This window comes from Cyprinodon variegatus, unplaced genomic scaffold, assembly GCF_000732505.1.
Source record: "Cyprinodon variegatus isolate N-32 unplaced genomic scaffold, C_variegatus-1.0 Scaffold515, whole genome shotgun sequence".
NCBI lineage: Eukaryota > Metazoa > Chordata > Actinopteri > Cyprinodontiformes > Cyprinodontidae > Cyprinodon > Cyprinodon variegatus.
In genome coordinates this window covers 89,899-108,045 of record NW_015150968.1, presented here as the reverse complement: position 1 = coordinate 108,045, position 18,147 = coordinate 89,899, and the positions used below count along the sequence as shown (strand labels likewise).

Genomic DNA, 18,147 nt, shown 5'->3' with positions numbered 1-18,147 from the left:
AAAGACAGATATATTGGGATTTTTACAATAATATGGCCCTGGAAAACCTCATGAGATCTTGTTGATTTGTTTTGTTAGTAAAGATTTCTAATGACATATTGTGATTATTGAAATAACACTTTTTTTTTTTTTTTTTTTTTTTAAAAGGTCGGACCTGGGGTCTGGTAATCATTTTATATTTCAGCTTATATTATTTACCAGGAGAGAAAGGATGCCATTTAATTTAATCTTATAGTACTACAAAGCTCTTCTTTAAACTTTATTTTCAGTCCATTTAATAGTCTCATTTTTAAATGCAAGCATATTTGAGAATGCTTTAAAGCAAAAATAACTTTTAGCCACCAGTACAGTACAGTAAGTGACAGTGCTGCACTGTCGAAAAACTAAAATAAAATAAAAAACACAAAATCAAACGGTCTCCCCCGGTTTGCAATCTGATAGACAACTTTAGACAGGTTTAGGAAAGTTTGTCTCCTTGAATGAGACAATGCCTAATCAACCCCTTTGTATTAAACCCTTCATTAGAGAAACAGAGATATTTCCCTGCTTGTGCCCCTTTCTCCAGCTCCATAATGTAGTTAGCAACATTTAAACATACTTAAAATCTTCTGTGTACTGAAAAATATAAAAAGTTGCATTAAAAAGCAGTCGCACTAATGCACTTCCAGTCTGGAGGACTTTCACGACTTGAAGACTGAGCCAAAAGACAGTTAAACTTCCAGCCCATTAAAGGCACATTGAGTTAGATCGAAATGAAAGCAGAAATTATCACTTTATTACCAAATCATTTATAATGGCTTTATGTTGGGGTTAATGCTCTGAAAAAATGTTCCATATTTCTGTGTGAATATCTTTACATAAATCCTTAGAAGGAAATCCTGTTCTAAAGACACATCAACCAACATTGACTAATCCTCAATTTGCCCTCTGGAGACACCACCCTTTATAATATATAAATTAAAAGTTGAGTGTAATATGAAACCTTGACAGGACTTTTATTTTTACCTTCAAGTGGAATCATGATTCATTTTTTTTGGAGCCATGATGGAAAAAATTATTCTCAGATGGTGAAACCAAAGAAGAAGTTGAAATACTTCACTGTGGCACTCATGCTAAACTGAGCTAAAATGCTCTCTGAGTGTTTGTGGGGTAAACACACATCAGGCTGGAGGTTAAGTGTTCTGACTGTGCTCCTGGTAAAATTCCTGAGCCGGCTGCCAACGCTCGCCTGACATTCCTCCTCTGAACGGAGAGAGAAAATGAATGCAGACTGGTGGGCGAGGCGGAGAGGAACAGAGGGAGCATTCAACATTTTTTTTAGCTCTTATGACAAACTGGGTAAATCCAGGAAATGCTGGTAAATACAGCAGATCTTATTCCAGAAAAAAAAAACTATTGTCAGACAATGTACCTGTTGTGACAGCGCAGAAACCTAAAAACTACAGTGAGAGAAGGAGGGAATGGGGGCAAAAACTACACAAATATGAGTGGGAGAGCTATTTGAAGCACTCAAGGAATGTAGCAGGGTGGGGTGAGCACTACTCACAGAGAAACACTGTTTAACTTCTTTATTCACACAAATGTGTTAATGGAGGTACTTGATGAGAGATGATTCATGATTTAATCTAAATAACTCAAAGGAAATCTCAAACAGAGACATCTCAGTGGAACAGAATAACAGAAGAGGAGCTTTTGTTGTCACCTCAGTGAGAAAAGAGCTCCCTCTCCCTCTACGTCTGTGACACAGAAAAAAAAAACAAACCGCTGACTTGTCTTCCCTAGTTTTTCCAGCCTGAAATGACCGTAACTTCCCGTAAATGCTGTTGTCATTGGCAAATAGGCTGTACAAAACGGCCAGAAAATGGGTTTGAGTGGAGCGCCACGTTAAAAAATAGAAACGAAAAAGTAAACCAATTTAAAGAACGAGTCTGAGTCAGGGGAATGTTGTAATAGAATGATTGCAACATCCTCTTCAACATCTTCCTCTTTAACCTCGTTTGTCATTATGTAGTAAACACTCGGAGCTATGACTCCCACTTCAGCGCACAACAAAATACCGTCAGGAATAATCCCCCTGCACCCAGGTTACCTTATCCTCATCCTCTGTTAGTTTTGATGCAACCGCTCTGCTTTAAATGCTTCAGGGGGAAATTATGGGAGATAAACGTGCTCCTGCAATGTGCCGTTTAATGGGCAGCAGTGTATAGGGGACGATGCTAAGTGTTAGTGACAGTCAGATAGTCAGCAACGCAAGCGGTTGGGGCAGGGCAGAAGACAGACAGAAGGCCAGGCAGAGGCAGCAGTGATAAGGAGGCCCAGCACTCACGGGATTGAGGCCTGAGATAAGAGCCTGGAGCTGTCGTTGGATGACTTTATCATATAGTATCCCAGATAGGAGTGGCCTGGGCAGAGCAAAAGGAGTTAAGATGTTCTAAAGTTTGAGTCAAAACAGAGACCAGAGATTAGGCTGAAACTGTGGTGAGGCAAACACACAAACAAACAAGAAACACTGCATGCTGCTGTAAAATGTCCTGATTTGAGTTCAGTGAATAGTTGAGTTATAGACATTAACCATGAAAGGAGATCACATCTGAGTTCTGTTCAAGAGTAAAGTAAGAAAACATTGGGATTTTCCCCTTGTACTGACGTTTAAAAAAGCAAATGACGTCTCTTCCTTTTAAGAAAATAGTAAAGGAACATGTTCACCAAGCCAATTAGGCCCCTACAGGTGCTGCAGTTTTAACAAAGAACAAACAGATGCTCACTTTAAAAGTCAATAACTGCAACTTCTACTGAACACACACAGATATACTGGAAACAAAACTCAGGGCTGCTCTACAATTTACAAAAACTGTTCCCACTTCAAGGGAACTTATTGTTGTTCTCCTGACAAGCGAAAAAAACAAAACTTTGGGAAACAAGGATAACGCACAATTAGTCTCTCTCTCTGTTTAAAGTCTAAAGGAACACGTCATTACACAGAAATATGGCACCAAGTTCACATTTTTTTCAATGAGATACGGAAACAAAACCAGGACTGTTAGCAAAGGATGATCTGTTAGCCATTAAATTTCAGGGCTTTGCATGGAGTAGACAGAAAACATATTTATTCAGTTGGCTCCAGTTTTACTGTCCTTTTTGTCAGCATTTGGTGTCTTCTGTGATATCAAAATTTCTAAAGCTACAGTAGAAAGCCGTGTTTTCTGGAATTAATAGGGAAAAGTGGATTTTTACATTAATACTAAATATTGGTAAAATGGTTATCACTGCATTAATTTCTTACACTGTAGCTTTGTTTTTTTTTTTTTTTTTGTTCCTTCTTTGAACTACTGGAGAGAATTTTCGCCAAAAGACAAAATGACTCACAAAACTGTTAGCATTACAAAAACAACTGTTTATCATCATGGCTTTTTATAGTCTGTTTCATTTTAACTTTTTACTTGAAGACAAAGGCCTTCAAAACATCAAGAAGAGAAATTACTCACTTCAACAGAACAGAAAATGTCTGTCCATCTCCAGTTTGACGCTATGCATTAATCGTATATATCTAATATACACCTTTAGCGCAGGTCTCTAAAATGGAAGCAATATTTTTCTAAATTTGCATTTATTTTCTTAATTAATAGTTTTGCAATTACACATTTTCTAAACAATAAACTTGAGGTTGATTGTTTAGACTGAGAATCTTCAGCAGCAACTTGAGGTTATTAACACAATCCCAACAGTTTGATAAAAGAAAAAAAAAATATTTATCTTTAAGTCACTCATAGGGTTTTAAGTGATAGTCTAAAAATACAAAGCAGGCCTTGCAATCACAATATTACACACACCGATATTGCAATTTAATATAATATACTTCTGCAGTGCAATGCATTGAGCACAGAAATCTCTGCATGAGAAACTTTTTATTGATTTGCTGACCGCCCCTTTAAGGATTTCTTTTGGGTTTGAATACAGTAAGATAAAATAGTTAATTCATCACAATATCTCTGAAAGCAATGCAGTCTGGGAGCCAGTTCTTGTTTCCTTCTCTCCATCCTGATGTCTACCAGGTAGTGAGATGTTCCTAAGCAGATATCTACGGAATAACCCTCAACATGCTATGTGTTTATAGATGCAGCAGCCATATTGGATACTGAGCCGATGGCTGCTATTGTTGGCACTTCTGAAACATAAAAGAGGAGACTTTCAATCCCAAACAGCATTACCAACCTAATTTATCCCCACAAAGGAGAAACTGTGAGGCACCGCATGAGAAGGTGGTGGCAGACAAAGGGACGACAACACAAAGCTCCCTCTCCTGCCTTCACACTGGTGGCTGCAGCTCAGTAAACCATCCCATAGAATGGCTCTTAGTTAATTCAATTCCCGTTTCTAAGTGGTGCCCTGGGAGAGAGCATGTGAGGAGAAGAGAAAGAGTTGGAAGTTTAACAGGTTTCTTCCTGCAACAGCAGACCTGGCCTAACACCCCCAGATCCCCAATCCTGTCCGTCTTTATCTGTGTTCCTTCAACTTTAAGCAGTGTCTCGCTCAGTGAGATGTGCTCAGTCCTGTTAGCTGCTAAATTGACTTGAAGTCAAAGGCTGGAGGAGCCCACCCCACCTTAATACAGCAAAGCACATTAGGTCATCCTAGCTAGATAGGAGAGCTGCTTGAAAAAAAGGAGGAATCCTCAGAGAAAAAAAGAAAAAGAAAAAATCACAACAAATCAGGTGAAGACTTTTAGGATTCTCTCATCACAATCTGTTCCCTAAACAGATTTTCCCCAGAGGACCGTTTCTCTGCCGCCGCAGTGAGCAGGCAGACAGTTTGTTCTCCAAACGCTGACAGCTCTCCCAGGACTGTCCCGGTAAAATCCTGACGCAGATTTAAAACTGTCTGCCGCCGCAGACACAAAAACAGGGAACATTTTCCGCAGTGGCCAAGTCATGTTGTGGTTCCACGAGACTCGGACAGAGAATGTGTCATTCAGTCTGCTAAACCAAACTCAGACAGGCCTCTCTATGTGGCTGAGTGCGGCGGCCTGAAAATGGACGTCTGACCACCACTCATTTAGCAATGTTATGTGAATTTAACCAAAACTATTCCTGTTTCCATACAACAAGATTAAAAGAAAATCATGAAAATAAAATTTTTTGGATGTCTGAGTGATAGTGATCGGGAGTTCCCTTCAGACTTGATCAGCTACTTCTTACTCAAATTAAATATCCTCTAATTCTGCAGATATTTTTTTTTCCCACTTGGAGCTCTCCTAAAGCTTCTACAGATGTCCAGATTAACGTGATTATATTCATTCTAGCCAACTGAGACGCTAACCTATTGTTTCTAAAAGAAGACAAAGCAAAGGACCCTTTCCAAATGAGCTACAATATCTTAAATTAGTAAATGCTTCTAATTTATTCCATATTCGGTCCAATCCGCCTCTTTCTTAAGTGCTCTGCTGTCTCAAAACAGGCTGCAGCACTAGATGGTTTATAGTCCGTCGAAAACTGCCAAGAAAAAATATCCCAGTTTGAAGCAGCTAGTTGGCAGGCAGCCCGTAAAGAAAAAGAAAATATAAAAAAGCCTTCACAGCAGGTGTCACCCCAAGGAGATGAACAACTGCAGCGCAAAGGGATTTCTTAGGAGGCCTGTCAATCGGTCAGAGTGACCTTCAGGGACCACATGCATATTGGGAAAGTATGGAGGGGCCATGCACACATGCCAGCGGAGCAGTCATCGCACACAAGGGTGGTGTCTGCTTTCTTCCACTATGGAAACAGCTGTGCAGACATGCAAGAAATGCTGGGTGGGTGAGGGAGATATGCAGCTGTCGTGAGATGGGACGGACCGGGGGGGAGGGAAGTCAGAGGTGCTGCTAGACTAGACTATTAAAGACCGTCTTTAATAGTCTACGGATTGATGGTCGCATCCAAACATGCAAACGATGCGTCAACCAATCTGAGCACTCACGGCATTTAGTGACCGCCAGCTTTGATCGTCACCAGAAGGGCTGGGATTATTTTTTGTGTGTGAATTACTTCAGTTTCCAGTAGCTGACCTAATTTCAACAGGTTTTTAAATAGCCGCAGCATTATTTGCCATTTTCACAAAGCGGTTGATTTTATTGAGATAAAGCAGTTTGAGAAGCACATATACCACAAACACAACAAAAGAAAATAATTGATAACTTTCAAGAAACTATTATTGCAAAAATCATCATAACAGCTATTTTCTCTTCTTTAATAGAGTAAACTGGACACAACAGACTGGTACAGGGTGTAACCTGTTTACATGTACAGGGGACAGGCCGAGTGATCAGTCTGACCCCAAAAATTCCCACCTATAAGGAAAGGCTAAGAGTAAACAAACCTTCAAAAAAAAAAAAACACACACCAGTCAAACAAGCTGCACTGAGATGACCTTCATCTCACACATGTGATATTTGGCAGTAGGGTAAAGTTTGGGTCGCTGCCGTGGAAACAATTGCAAACCTCAGAGATGAGAGTTTAGGCGAGAGAAACTGGGGCTGAAAGTTGCCGCCAGTTTAATTTTCATTTTCTGCATAAAACGATCAACTTCTACACCGTTCATAGCACAAAGGAAGCAGAATGTAGCCTGTTAGAATAGAATTTATGACATTTTTGGGGGTCATATTCTTTATACGGTTGTTGTGAGTTTTTTTTCCATAAATGAGGTTCTTTCAGAGAGAAGGCAGGGAAGTGAAAACATTTTCTACATTGCATAAAGAAAATCTCCTGACCACTCTTGAGCAATGAAAACAGTTTCTCATTTCCAGGTTAGCAAGGAGTTGCACTTCTGGCATAAAAAAAAACATTTCCAAAATGTAAAAGAAAAAAAACTAAAACCATTAGAATAAGGTAGAAAATATAACACATCTTACACAGGCATCAAGAGGCTTAAAAATCACGTGATCCCCCGCAAAAAAAGAAACCTCTAAAAAGAACAAAGTTATTCAACCCAGCTTCTTCATCCCCAATCTAGATTATCCGAAAAGCTCCTACTTAACTATAAAAGTCTGACCACACACATTGCATAAACAGGTAGAACCATGTAAACCCTGCAAGCTAAAATATGAACCAGTGAAATTTTCCTCCAATATTAATCAGATCACTTTTAAAAACATTGATTCACTTTCAAATCAGCTCGATCTAGAAAAGCTGGTTTATAAACACATTTTTATTGACGTCTTTTGCGGTTAAGAGGAAGAGATGTTGTCCATTTCTGTTCTGTTTATTAGCCATCAAGACAAGCAGAAAAAAAATCCATACAGACCGGTTTAGCAACTACATACTACAGGGTGAACTCATCCAGACATGCAACCGAAACCACAAACTATGCGCTTCTCTTCCCCCTCTGGAGTAATCTCAGCTTATCCAAGCAGCTCCCAAATTCTATATCATTACACATTAGGCTTATTTACTGTGAAGTCCAGGTCAACGTGACAAACAATAGGGGGACAGTGGCGCTCTCTAGTGTCCCCTGATTCCTTATATAAACTACAGATCCAACATACCACTCAGAGCAGCTCCTGTTATTGATACCAACAACTGAAAAGCCACATTTCGAAAGCTGAATTGTGACTGTTTGGGGGGATATAATAGAGATCTATTGGGCATATACCTATAGTGATATTTAGAGAATATAAAAATAAAATTATTGCATAATTGCAAGAAAAAGGAGACCTGGATTATATGCAGCACATGTGTTGCTGGTGAGACAAACGATAAAGCAGATGAGCGAACAGAGGAGAAACTAAGCAGCGCCACGTTTAGTGAAAAAGTTGAGATAAAGCAAACCCCCCCAGCCCCCCAAATCACACCCCTCCCTCGCTGCCCATTGTTCGGGCAACAAGCTGCACATTCCACCGCGCTGCTAGTGGGGGACAACTACACCACGCCTGGGCTAAATTAATTCAACTGGAAACGGAAATTAAAAGATTAATCTAATCGGTGACAGGAAAACCACCCTGACTTAGTTTTTAAAGACGTACGTAGCTGAGTTAAGGACAGTGAAGTCAGTGTCCGATTTGAAGCGTGACTAAATGACCAAACTGCGTTAAGAATCTGGTCAAACCTGAACTGAGAGAAAAAAAGGAAGAGGAAAAGACCCATTTTGAGGCCTGGTGGCCTCTTCACCCTCATGGCTTCCAAGATGGACCCCAATCTACTTTATCCATGCTGGTGCAGATTCCAAATAAATAGAAAACTTTTATGAGCTTTCCTAAATACAATTAAGCACAACTGTATATATGCTTCAATGTAATAAATAGCTTGACATGTCTTATTTTAGTTGTTTTGTTTATACAAAACAAAAATCCTTTTTGAAGCTATTTCTATTCAAGCTCGACATGGTTGAGGGTTTCCACACTAAGTTGATAAATAAGTAAAAGAGGAGAGTAAATAAAAATATATAAGATTTTTTCTATTTAGACCTAACAAATTAAATACAGCTGAAATATGATATAAGATATTCTATTAAGATGAGACATTTTGGGGTATGTTAGTCTTTATTCTGCATTTTATTGTAAGCTTTCACCACAAAAATAACAAAAAAAATTGAGTTTCATAAATTATACATTTTATTTTGTAGAATTCACGCATGGTTTAAAATTAACTAATTCAATTATGATCAATCCACCTAGATTGTGGTTTATTTTGTTGCAGATTAAGTAAATTCAGATTAGTTTAATGCAGCAAACAGCCCATTAATCTGGCGAAGCATCGAACCGGACACCAACTTCAGCGTCGTGCTGAGAGTTCAGAGGAACGCAGGATACTTCGGCTAGCTTCAAATGTGGCTAACTCGAGCTAAACTGTTGAGAAACATGTTAAAATACGCTCTGTCGACAACAACCGAGGACTTCCTAAATACAGCTAAAGCTTTACACATTTGTTTTATCATACTTTTTTAAGCGGGGCCATGTAGTTCTGCTTTCTCCGAGTGAGTCTAGCAAAGTTTTCACCTCGGCAAAACTCCGTTTGCTCCAAAACTAAACTCGCTCGCCGTGGTCTAAAACAGGGCAGAACTAGATTTTTTTTTTATATACTCGGGTGGGGCCATTTTCTTTAAGTTTTGTGTCCAGGCCGCGGCAGACAGGACGGGAGAGCCCCGTTCCTCATCGGGGACACCCGGAGAAGCGGTACCGACATCGGACTGCGCCGTGGTCACGCTCCCCCCTTCCCCCGCTCACCTCCCCGCATGATACAAACACAGCTTACCTTCATCCAGAAGCCGCTCCAGGTGCGTGAAGATTCCGCAGAGATTTGGCAAACTGGTCATAAGCTTCTTTTCGTTTAATAATTGCATCAAATAGTCTGGACTCGGCCTCGGTCGCTCCTTCACTTCGACCTCTCCGACCATCATCTTTGCGGCGAGAGCGAAGAGTGAACCACCGTGAAAACACAAAATCCTCTTTTAAGAAAAAGAGAAAAAGGGAAAAAAGAAAAAAAAGAACTTGCTGCTCCAATCCCTCGCTTCCCTCCTCCTTTAGAGCAGAAAAAGATTGTGTAAACCCCTCTGAAATTCAGGTTTTAGTTGGTTCTTGTTGTCTGAGTGGAGAGGGGGGCCGAAAAGAAAACCGTTATGTCCCTTCCACAGACTCTCCTTTACGCCGTGTGCGCTCGGGGACGTTCGATTCCACCACTGTAGAGAAGAACCCTCCCCCTCAACGGTCATTGGTCAGTCGTGTTTCAGTAGAATAATTTTAGAACCAATCAACGCGCGCGTAGATATCAAGAGGGCGGAGCGACATCGTATAGCCAAATGATGTACAGATATTCCGACCAATGGTGTGCGAGTATGCAGGAACGCGCATAACCAGCGAAGTGTTGTCAACACAGAATGACAAAAATTATTTATTTGTCTTTCACGCCGATTAAAGCTAATGGCAGGTTTATAAACGTGCCTAATCGGCTGAAGTTGAAACAAAAGGAGACAGAGTGTGTCTCACTGTTAACTATAAGAATAATTTAAAGGAAACAAAATACAAAAGCTCGAGGAAAAAAGCATGGGGATCAATTAAGGAATGTATTCACAATGAGGGAGGAAATCACCGGAAACTTCTGCAGGTTTTTATTTGAGGGAGAATATGACTGATGCACATTACACCCAAAACACCATTACATGGTAACACAATGTGATTGATCATGCTGAAGGTATGATCTTTAACATTATAGTATTAAACACTAGGCAGTTCTGGAATAAAACCTATTAGAAATTGCACAAGATGTAAGATTTGCTCAGAGCTTCAATGTCCACAAGAAAAGCAGCCTCAAGCAATGGATTGCTACAGATTAAAGCATATAATGCATTAGAATAATTACAGATAGGAACATAATCAAAAAATTGCAGAAATACTTAGTTGCTTTTTGCTCTCTAAAGGTGCAACATTGGTAGAAACATCCCCCATAAAGACAGAAAGATGCTAAGTTTCTATACAGTTTGAGAGCCATGTGTTCTTTTCTAACACAATTATGTGCAACTTTGTCTCGGTCTATCATTAAAATAGAATATAAAGTTTCTGCATGATACATGATAAAATGTGTAATAGTAAAATATGTATTATTTCTTTCATAAAATATTCTCAGAATATAGTTTAAATGTAATAAAGATATTTTTAAGCATGCAAAATGTGACATAGGATTAAAATATGCTTTTGTTCCTTATCTGATTCAGCAGCACAAAGGTCCCTGCTGCCATAGTTACAACTGTTTGTTTGTGTTGCACACTTTATCTCATAAAGTTCAAATCCATAAAAAATGAAATGTCGTTTATCTTGGTTTAAAAAGCTAAATTAAAACTTTCATGGTAATAATTCATTAAATCTTTTATTTTTATTAAAAATATTTTATATGACTTGCATAAATAATCCATGTAGTCAAACCTTTAAGCATATAGTATTCCATGTGATTTATTTTTTCTCTTTTTTTCCCAGAATATCCCAGGTTTTGTTTTTTTTAAATTACTTGCACTAGTCTCCTAATCTTGTGTAGTGAGCTGGTATGAATAGTCATATGTGGGTTGAATGTGTGTTCAGTCCTTTGCTTCATACATAGGATTTGTGTGTGACAGACATACTGTAGCTCCTCACTTGCCAAGACCAGCCCACGGATAGGGACACAGACTTGTTTATGTGTGAGATTCACTTAAGGTTTGATAAAATGTGAACGGAGTAGGACATAAGTTCCATCTATTTCCTGACAAGAGGGCTATCATATCTAAAACCATCTTGTTTTTTTGTTTGTCTAGGGACTGATTGATCAAGCCTCCAGTGATCAATGTAACCTTTTTACTGGCCTGTCCTTGGAAGCACCTTTTCACATACGCTCCAGAGATTAACATACTGGATCAATGCAATGCATAAAGCTGGTCAGATATTCACATCCTGCTATGATGAAAAACAAGTGGTACATTCTGACAATAACACCTGTTGGATGAGGGGCTCCCGGCTAAATCCTATCCTGACCTTTCCCGCCATTCAAATTGTCCACTGACCCAATGAAGTGTTTGAAAGTGCTGTGGCTACATGGCTGCATGGATGTCAAAACAGCTGCACCAGAACATTGGCTGCAGTCCGTGTGTCTTGTATATTGGAAATTTTCCATTCTATTGATCAGAAACCATTTCTGTTGCATTCTATTGGTTAGCTGTCTATCATCATAATGGACCAGAAAAAGATGTATATTATGTGAGAGGCATCTCTTTTACTGTCTAAACGCATATCCAACTATTTATCCATTTTTCGTCACGCTCTATCGCAGCTGAGGTCGCAAAGGGGTGCTGGTGCCTTTCTCCAGCTGTCAGAGGGCGAGACCCTGGGCAGGGCAACACAGAGACAAACAACCATTCACACTCAAACCTAAAGAGAATTTAGAAAACTTAACCTAACTGTGGGAGGAAGCCAGAGTACCTGGAGATGACCCATGCATGCTCAGGTAGAACATGCAAAGTCCGTCCTGGGCTGGGAATCAAACCTGGACTCTTCTCACTGCAAGGCAGCAGTGCTACCTACTGTGCCACTGAGCAGCCCCCCGAACACATATAATTAAGCCAAAATGTATTTGTACCAATTGCAGGATTTGGAGTAAAGTTATTTTTGTTCAGCCAGTACTGTTTTTCCTGGTTGGAAATGATACAGATCTCTCTTTAAAGATGATCAGACAATATATCTGTGCAATGATTATGTAAAAAACTAAAATCCTTAGCTTTAATTAACATTTAAACATAAAGCCACATGTCCAAAAGTATTTATACCCCTTTTAATCTGTCAAATCCAAATTTTAAAGCCATTCAAATAGCCCATGCTTTTCCAAAGCATTCTAATTACACTGATTATTTGGGAACAGCTTTTTATTGAACTTAACAGGTCAAAAAAAAGGCAGCTTTCTGCAGCATGTTTGTGGAGAGTCATGGCTAAAATCAAGGAACTTAATAAGGTCTGGTGACTGCTCATTGTGGCACCTTTAGCAAACTGGGAAGAGCTATAGGTGCATATCAGGGAGTTAAAAAGGAAACCCTCCATTCTAAAGAAATGTTGCACCATATTTATTTTGCACTACACTGAACCTTTCCATATTAATGCCCTTTTGCACCATTATTTTAAACTGGTCTCCTTTTACAGTGTTTACATTCATCAGAATATAAACACTGTAGGATAAAAGGAGACTGCTGCATTTTATAATGGTTATGTTAATTTCACTGTTGTAAGCTGTAAGTAATTTCTTTTTGTATTCACTCTGTGTATTAAGAAATCACAATAAAGATTGTCTATAAGTTCATATCTTTAACTGCTTTCAAATTCCAGTTGCTACAGTCCAAAGTATCATCGAAAATATTAGATGTTTGGCACTGTGAAAAATCAGAGATGTCCCAGTTTGGTTGCAAGAAAACAGGATACCTGCGCAGGTCAGGAACTTAGTGGGCAGTTGATAAAGAATCTAAGGATCACCAACAAGGCCATACTGATAAACCTAGGCTATGCTGGTGGCAGCGTCTTATGGCAGATTGACAAACTGACACCCCCCACTGCAGGCTTCCACCAACACATGGCAAGAAGAACACCTCTTTTAAGACAAGGCACAAAACGGCTGTTTGATCTTTACAAAAGCTCGCCTGAACAAAGAAGCAGACTGTTATATTTTTATTATTCTATCCTGTTTTATGTCGAAATGAAACAAAAATTCTACTATTTTGCCACATTAATGGATCCCTTATTTGGCGTGAAATAAAAGAGTAGCCTTCAACTTTAAGAACACTTTCTCCTCTGTTGACCTGTGGTGGGAATCTACTGCTTTGAGGAGTTTTCTTTGGTCAATGTACAAGGGAACTGATTCACAGTAAACAGCATCAGGAAAGAAAGAGAAATACATCAAGATTCTCAACAACATCAAGTAGTTTGCAGAGAATATTGGCCTTGGGCTCCTGTGGACATGTCGGTTTGAAAAAGGCCAAAAACACACAGAAAAAGCAGTGAGGAAATAGTAAGCAGAATTAGACATAAAAGTTTCAAAGTGGACCAGCCAGATTCCTGACTTAAATCCAATCAATAATCTGGAGGAAGCTGAACTTCAGGGTATTAGAAAGGAAACCCTCCACTCCCAAAAAAAAAATTGAGACCATCATCATACATGATTGGGCAAAAATACAATTGGGGACAGTCAGCAATTATTGGAAGATTTGACTGCTGTATTAGACATTGCAGGCTTTTATATGATTTTTCAGAAGGGTTTGAGTAATTTATAAAAAGTCATCTTTTCTTCAAATGTAAATAAATAATATTTTTTTGTTGGTTTCACATGCCTTTTATACATTGCCTCATTATCTTCTAAGAGACTCATGTGGCACTTTAATCAAAACTAAACTGTTAGTTGAATAATAGTAACTAGAAGTTAAATCTGTAAATAGTCTCGATACGTTTGGGCTTAATTGTAGGTTATTCATTGCCACCATTCATTGTGTGAGATGAAATAAAAAAGATTAAAAGACAGAAAGATTTACTGACCACAAGAATGTCATGCAGGCTATAATTACTGCTATGAAAACGCTACGCAAGAAATCAGCTGTAGCCGCTCTGACCCACAGCACAGGCAGCATGCATGCTCCCTTTTTATGTCAATTTAGACTAATTCAGCCAACATGGATATTTTTTTAAAGAAGAAGAAGCTGGAGTATCCACAGAGAACCCAATCAGAGCAAGCAGCCAAATCATATGCTAGGAAGACAGCAGCTGGGATTTAAACCACAGACCTCGCAGGACTTCAGCACTGGGAGTACCTGCTATGTTGTGCAGCCCCTGTTTAGCAGGGAGCCAAACAAACTTGAGTTTGTGACATACTCAGTGAGAAGTTAGGTGTCGCTCTCACAGCGTCAACAGCGAAATTACATCATTTTGTTCATGCAGCTCCGTCTTGGGACTTCTTGTGACTTGTTTTCAGCACAATGTCTGAGTTGAACTTTTTTCTTGTGGCATGTTGGAAAATAGATGTTAGATTGGTCCGGGTTTGGAAGGATGTTGTTAAGCAAGAATGGTTATTGGGTCGAAAATTCACCCTTTATTTTAAGAGCAGGAGCAGAACATTGATAGCTCAAGGATCAGCCAGGAAACTGTTTTGACTGGTTTATCCTGTTGGAGGGACGGAGGATGCCTAAATGCTAATTGTAGCAGCATTTACTGCTAGCAGTCAACTCAGAGAATAAACGAGTATGGATCAGGAACAAAGGTAATATAAACTTGTATAAAATAGACTCTATGTTGCTATATGTTACTAGATCCCAAAACTTTTTCCCAATGTCACCGTCAAGAGTTGCTTTTTTCAAATTTCTTTACAGAATTTACCTGTTTACAGAAATAATGTCATAGCAAAGAGAAAATATTCTTAAGGCATTTACAATGAGCTTTTTGGCCAATAGTTTGGCACTGTTTAAAAGGTTTGTGGATCATCCAGTTCTTGTGTGTTGCATCAAAAGTTGGTGGATCCACAAGTTTGGTTATATTAATAAGTTTGATGATGTTTCACTTTTCACTTTTTTCTTAAAAACCTTGTTTAAAATGTTTGTCTCCAGGCAGTTCAAAGCCAGAGACATTGATAAAAGTAATTTTAATACATGTAGCAATATTCCTATATTTGGAGGAGAACATAAAAGCAACCAAAATTTATATATTTCTCTTTGGTGTCATAGGTCATTCTAAAACAAGAGGTGGTTGCATTTTTTTTCTCCGTAAAATATTGTTATACTTTTATATAAAAGTACATTTAATTTTACTCGTAAAGAAGAAAAAGCTGTTTAGCATAAAAAGAAGTCGTAAGTTTTTCAGCGGTACAACCCATTTACTCAACTCTGCTGCTCAAGAAGAACAAGAAAACAATTCATCAATAACTTGTGTATTTACTGTCTTTACTTAGTTTATGATGTCATCTTATAGCAAAGGTTATATTAGTGGACTATAGGGTTATAAAGAACTCAATACAGCCTAATTGATTATGTTTTACCTGTTTCTTAATGTGCTTTTACTTTCCACTGTTAGAGATGGGGCATTGAGGAGATGGTGGTTCTTGTTTCTTCTTGAAGTCCTCTTAATTAGAAAAAAATTAATTTCCCTTTTTTTAAAAAGGAAATGTATTTAACAAATTAATAAAAAGTCCAGAAGTGTGAATGAAGTGTTGGTAAGATTTGAGCTTAAGCATTAAGATTTCAGACGACATGCTCTATAACTGGGAAATCATCTTCTAATCTGTCTAAATCACAATTATTTAACTATTGAAAAACCACCTGTTAAAACTCAAAATGGAGGATATGAAGAAATTTAATGTATCATGTACATTTAGAAATCCAGTTAGGGATATAAATTTGTAAAATGTTGTATTTACAACTACTGAAGGTTTCTAAAGTGGTAAGAAGACCAACAGCTGTTTCCCCTGCCAGCCAGAATAGTTTTGTGTTGCCAGCAGTTTTTTTTTTTCATTTATATAATTATAACACCCTTCCTCGTCAAACAGAATGAAGATTCACTAAGTGAAGGGAAAAGAGCCAGGAAGACGGTTCCCCTTAACTTGGAAAAAGCTGGTTGGGTTAATTGTAGACATTCTGAAATATCAGATTTTAAGGCCTACTGTTTTTTTGTTATGATGCCATCTTACATTAATAATTCGGAAAAAAAATACCTTATTTTTTAACTTGTTTTATCTGGTAGTGTATACAGAGCAATATGGCATTTATTTCATCTTAGTAGCAGAACCAGCCTTTTATCAAATACAGCAAACTGGGATCTCCCTGGTGCCATAAAACAGGACCAAAGGCAAACTTTTCCTACCTGAAATTCTCTTGATGGCTCCACTAAAGAGACAGGGCCATACACTGTAGAAGAGAAGCTGACCACAAAATGGAAGACAGAGTAGAATATGTCAATGGGCTGTTTATGTTTATTTCAAATTAATTATGAAAACTATATGTCGGTATGTTTTGGGAAACCAAAGTCAAGTGCAAAAATTAGCAATGAAAGAAAATAAAATATTAATTCCCCCTCCAAGTAGTTTTTCTCTTTTTCCATTTTGCTCATACATACTGTATACTGTATGCAAAATAAATAAAAGAAAATCAGTAGATTATTTTATATAAAAACTATATATTTCATCTTGCGTAGTTCATATTTTGAATATTCTTGAAGTTATGTAGCAGACCTTCCATTTTTTCCAGGCGAACCTTTCTCACCCACAGTTTAACCACACCACCGTTATATCTGACCCCGCCCACTATCAGCCCCTGCCCCATTCCACAGTCTGCAGCACAGGGTTATTGGGCAGAGGCGTTGAGAAAACATAAACATTTGCATGTTCCCTCTAAGAAATTTTGCTATCCCCCTCAACAATGTGAAAAATGCCTCCTTTACCTTTGTGTTGCTCTAGGGTTTTATTTTTTCCTGGCTGTGGTGTTCAAGCTGCAGAGAATGGGACCTTCTATGAGTTTGGGAGCTGAGTTTCTTCTGAAGTATGAATACTTGGAGGCAAACAAAGTTTTTTTTTCTTGTTCTCGGCACCTTAAGAACATGAACTTATTTCATGTTTTTTTTTTTGCAGAGTATGAAACATAGTTCAATGATTTTAAAATTTATATTTGTATAAAAATACCTACATGATCTATGGAAATATCACAATTAAATGGGAAAATATAATTGAATATAATACTGAATTGTTATTTTTGCCTTTACTTTTTTAACCTTTATGTGTTTCTCTACCCACCATTTGTTCTTTCCAAATTTATTGCATGATGATGTTTAATCACCAATGAGTTCACTAGGAGGGATGTTTGTTTAACCCACTTGCTGAGGTGACACACACAACAGGCAATGACCCTGAGGAGTAGCAAGCAATGACTTTATTTGAATTACGATCGAAGAAGAAATAGCAAAAATATTTTTCACTTTTATTCCTTTTGTGCATCTGTGCATATTTCTTAAAACTACAAGACACATTTTTTGGTAAACCCCTCAAAGTCCTACTTTACTTGTAACCTTAGATAAAATATAGTCATCACCAGTTTTGTTTGTTTATTGCACATTATCATTTCTTTTTTAATTAAACAAAGGTTATCAGGTCACCAGTTTAAATGTTGCAGTGAGGAAAATGAGAAGCAGAATTTATTTAGACTAAGTTAACAGTTTCATAAAAGGGACACATTTCCTTTTTTTTCTCTTCACAGAAATGTGACCATGTCTGTCAGCCACTGACAGATCATCAAAGGAGTCAAAGTGGGAGTGAGTGTGTGTTTTCACCTATTACACACTGCTGACCTCTAACACTGGTCACAAGTATGTGTGGAAGCACATTTTGTCTGCAGAATATGAAATTCCAAATTTTATGCTGGGTGCAGGTCTTCATGTTGATACCTTTTAAACATTTTAACATTTTATCTCTAAACCCTTGAAAATGTTTTATTGCTTGGAAGTGCAAATAACCTAAAATTATTTCATCCATCCATTTTCTGACACGCTTAATCCCAAGTGGGGTCGCGAGGGGTGCTGGTGCTTCTCCACCTGTCTACAGGCGAGAGGCGGGGTACACCCTGGACAGGTAATCAGCCCATCACAGGAAAAATAATAATAATTTCATTAGTTTTTAAAAGAAAATATGTAAAAATGAATCTACATTA

At 38.2% G+C, this 18,147-nt stretch overlaps 1 protein-coding gene across 7 annotated transcripts in view; it reads right to left on the bottom strand.

The window, feature by feature from the left end:
• The window catches only part of LOC107094928 (protein quaking-A), a 92,357-nt gene extending 82,726 nt beyond the window's left edge, over nt 1–9,631 (bottom strand). For 6 of the 7 annotated variants that reach the window (XM_015390843.1, XM_015390846.1, XM_015390844.1 and 3 more), the window contains exon 1: nt 9,222–9,631. In XM_015390843.1, coding sequence (XP_015246329.1) covers nt 9,222–9,366 — 145 coding nt within the window. In that variant the 5' untranslated portion in view covers nt 9,367–9,631. The remainder of the gene's footprint in view (nt 1–9,221) is intronic. The other variant, XM_015390842.1, reaches the window with a different exon arrangement.
• Between the last annotated feature and the right edge of the window lie 8,516 nt (nt 9,632–18,147).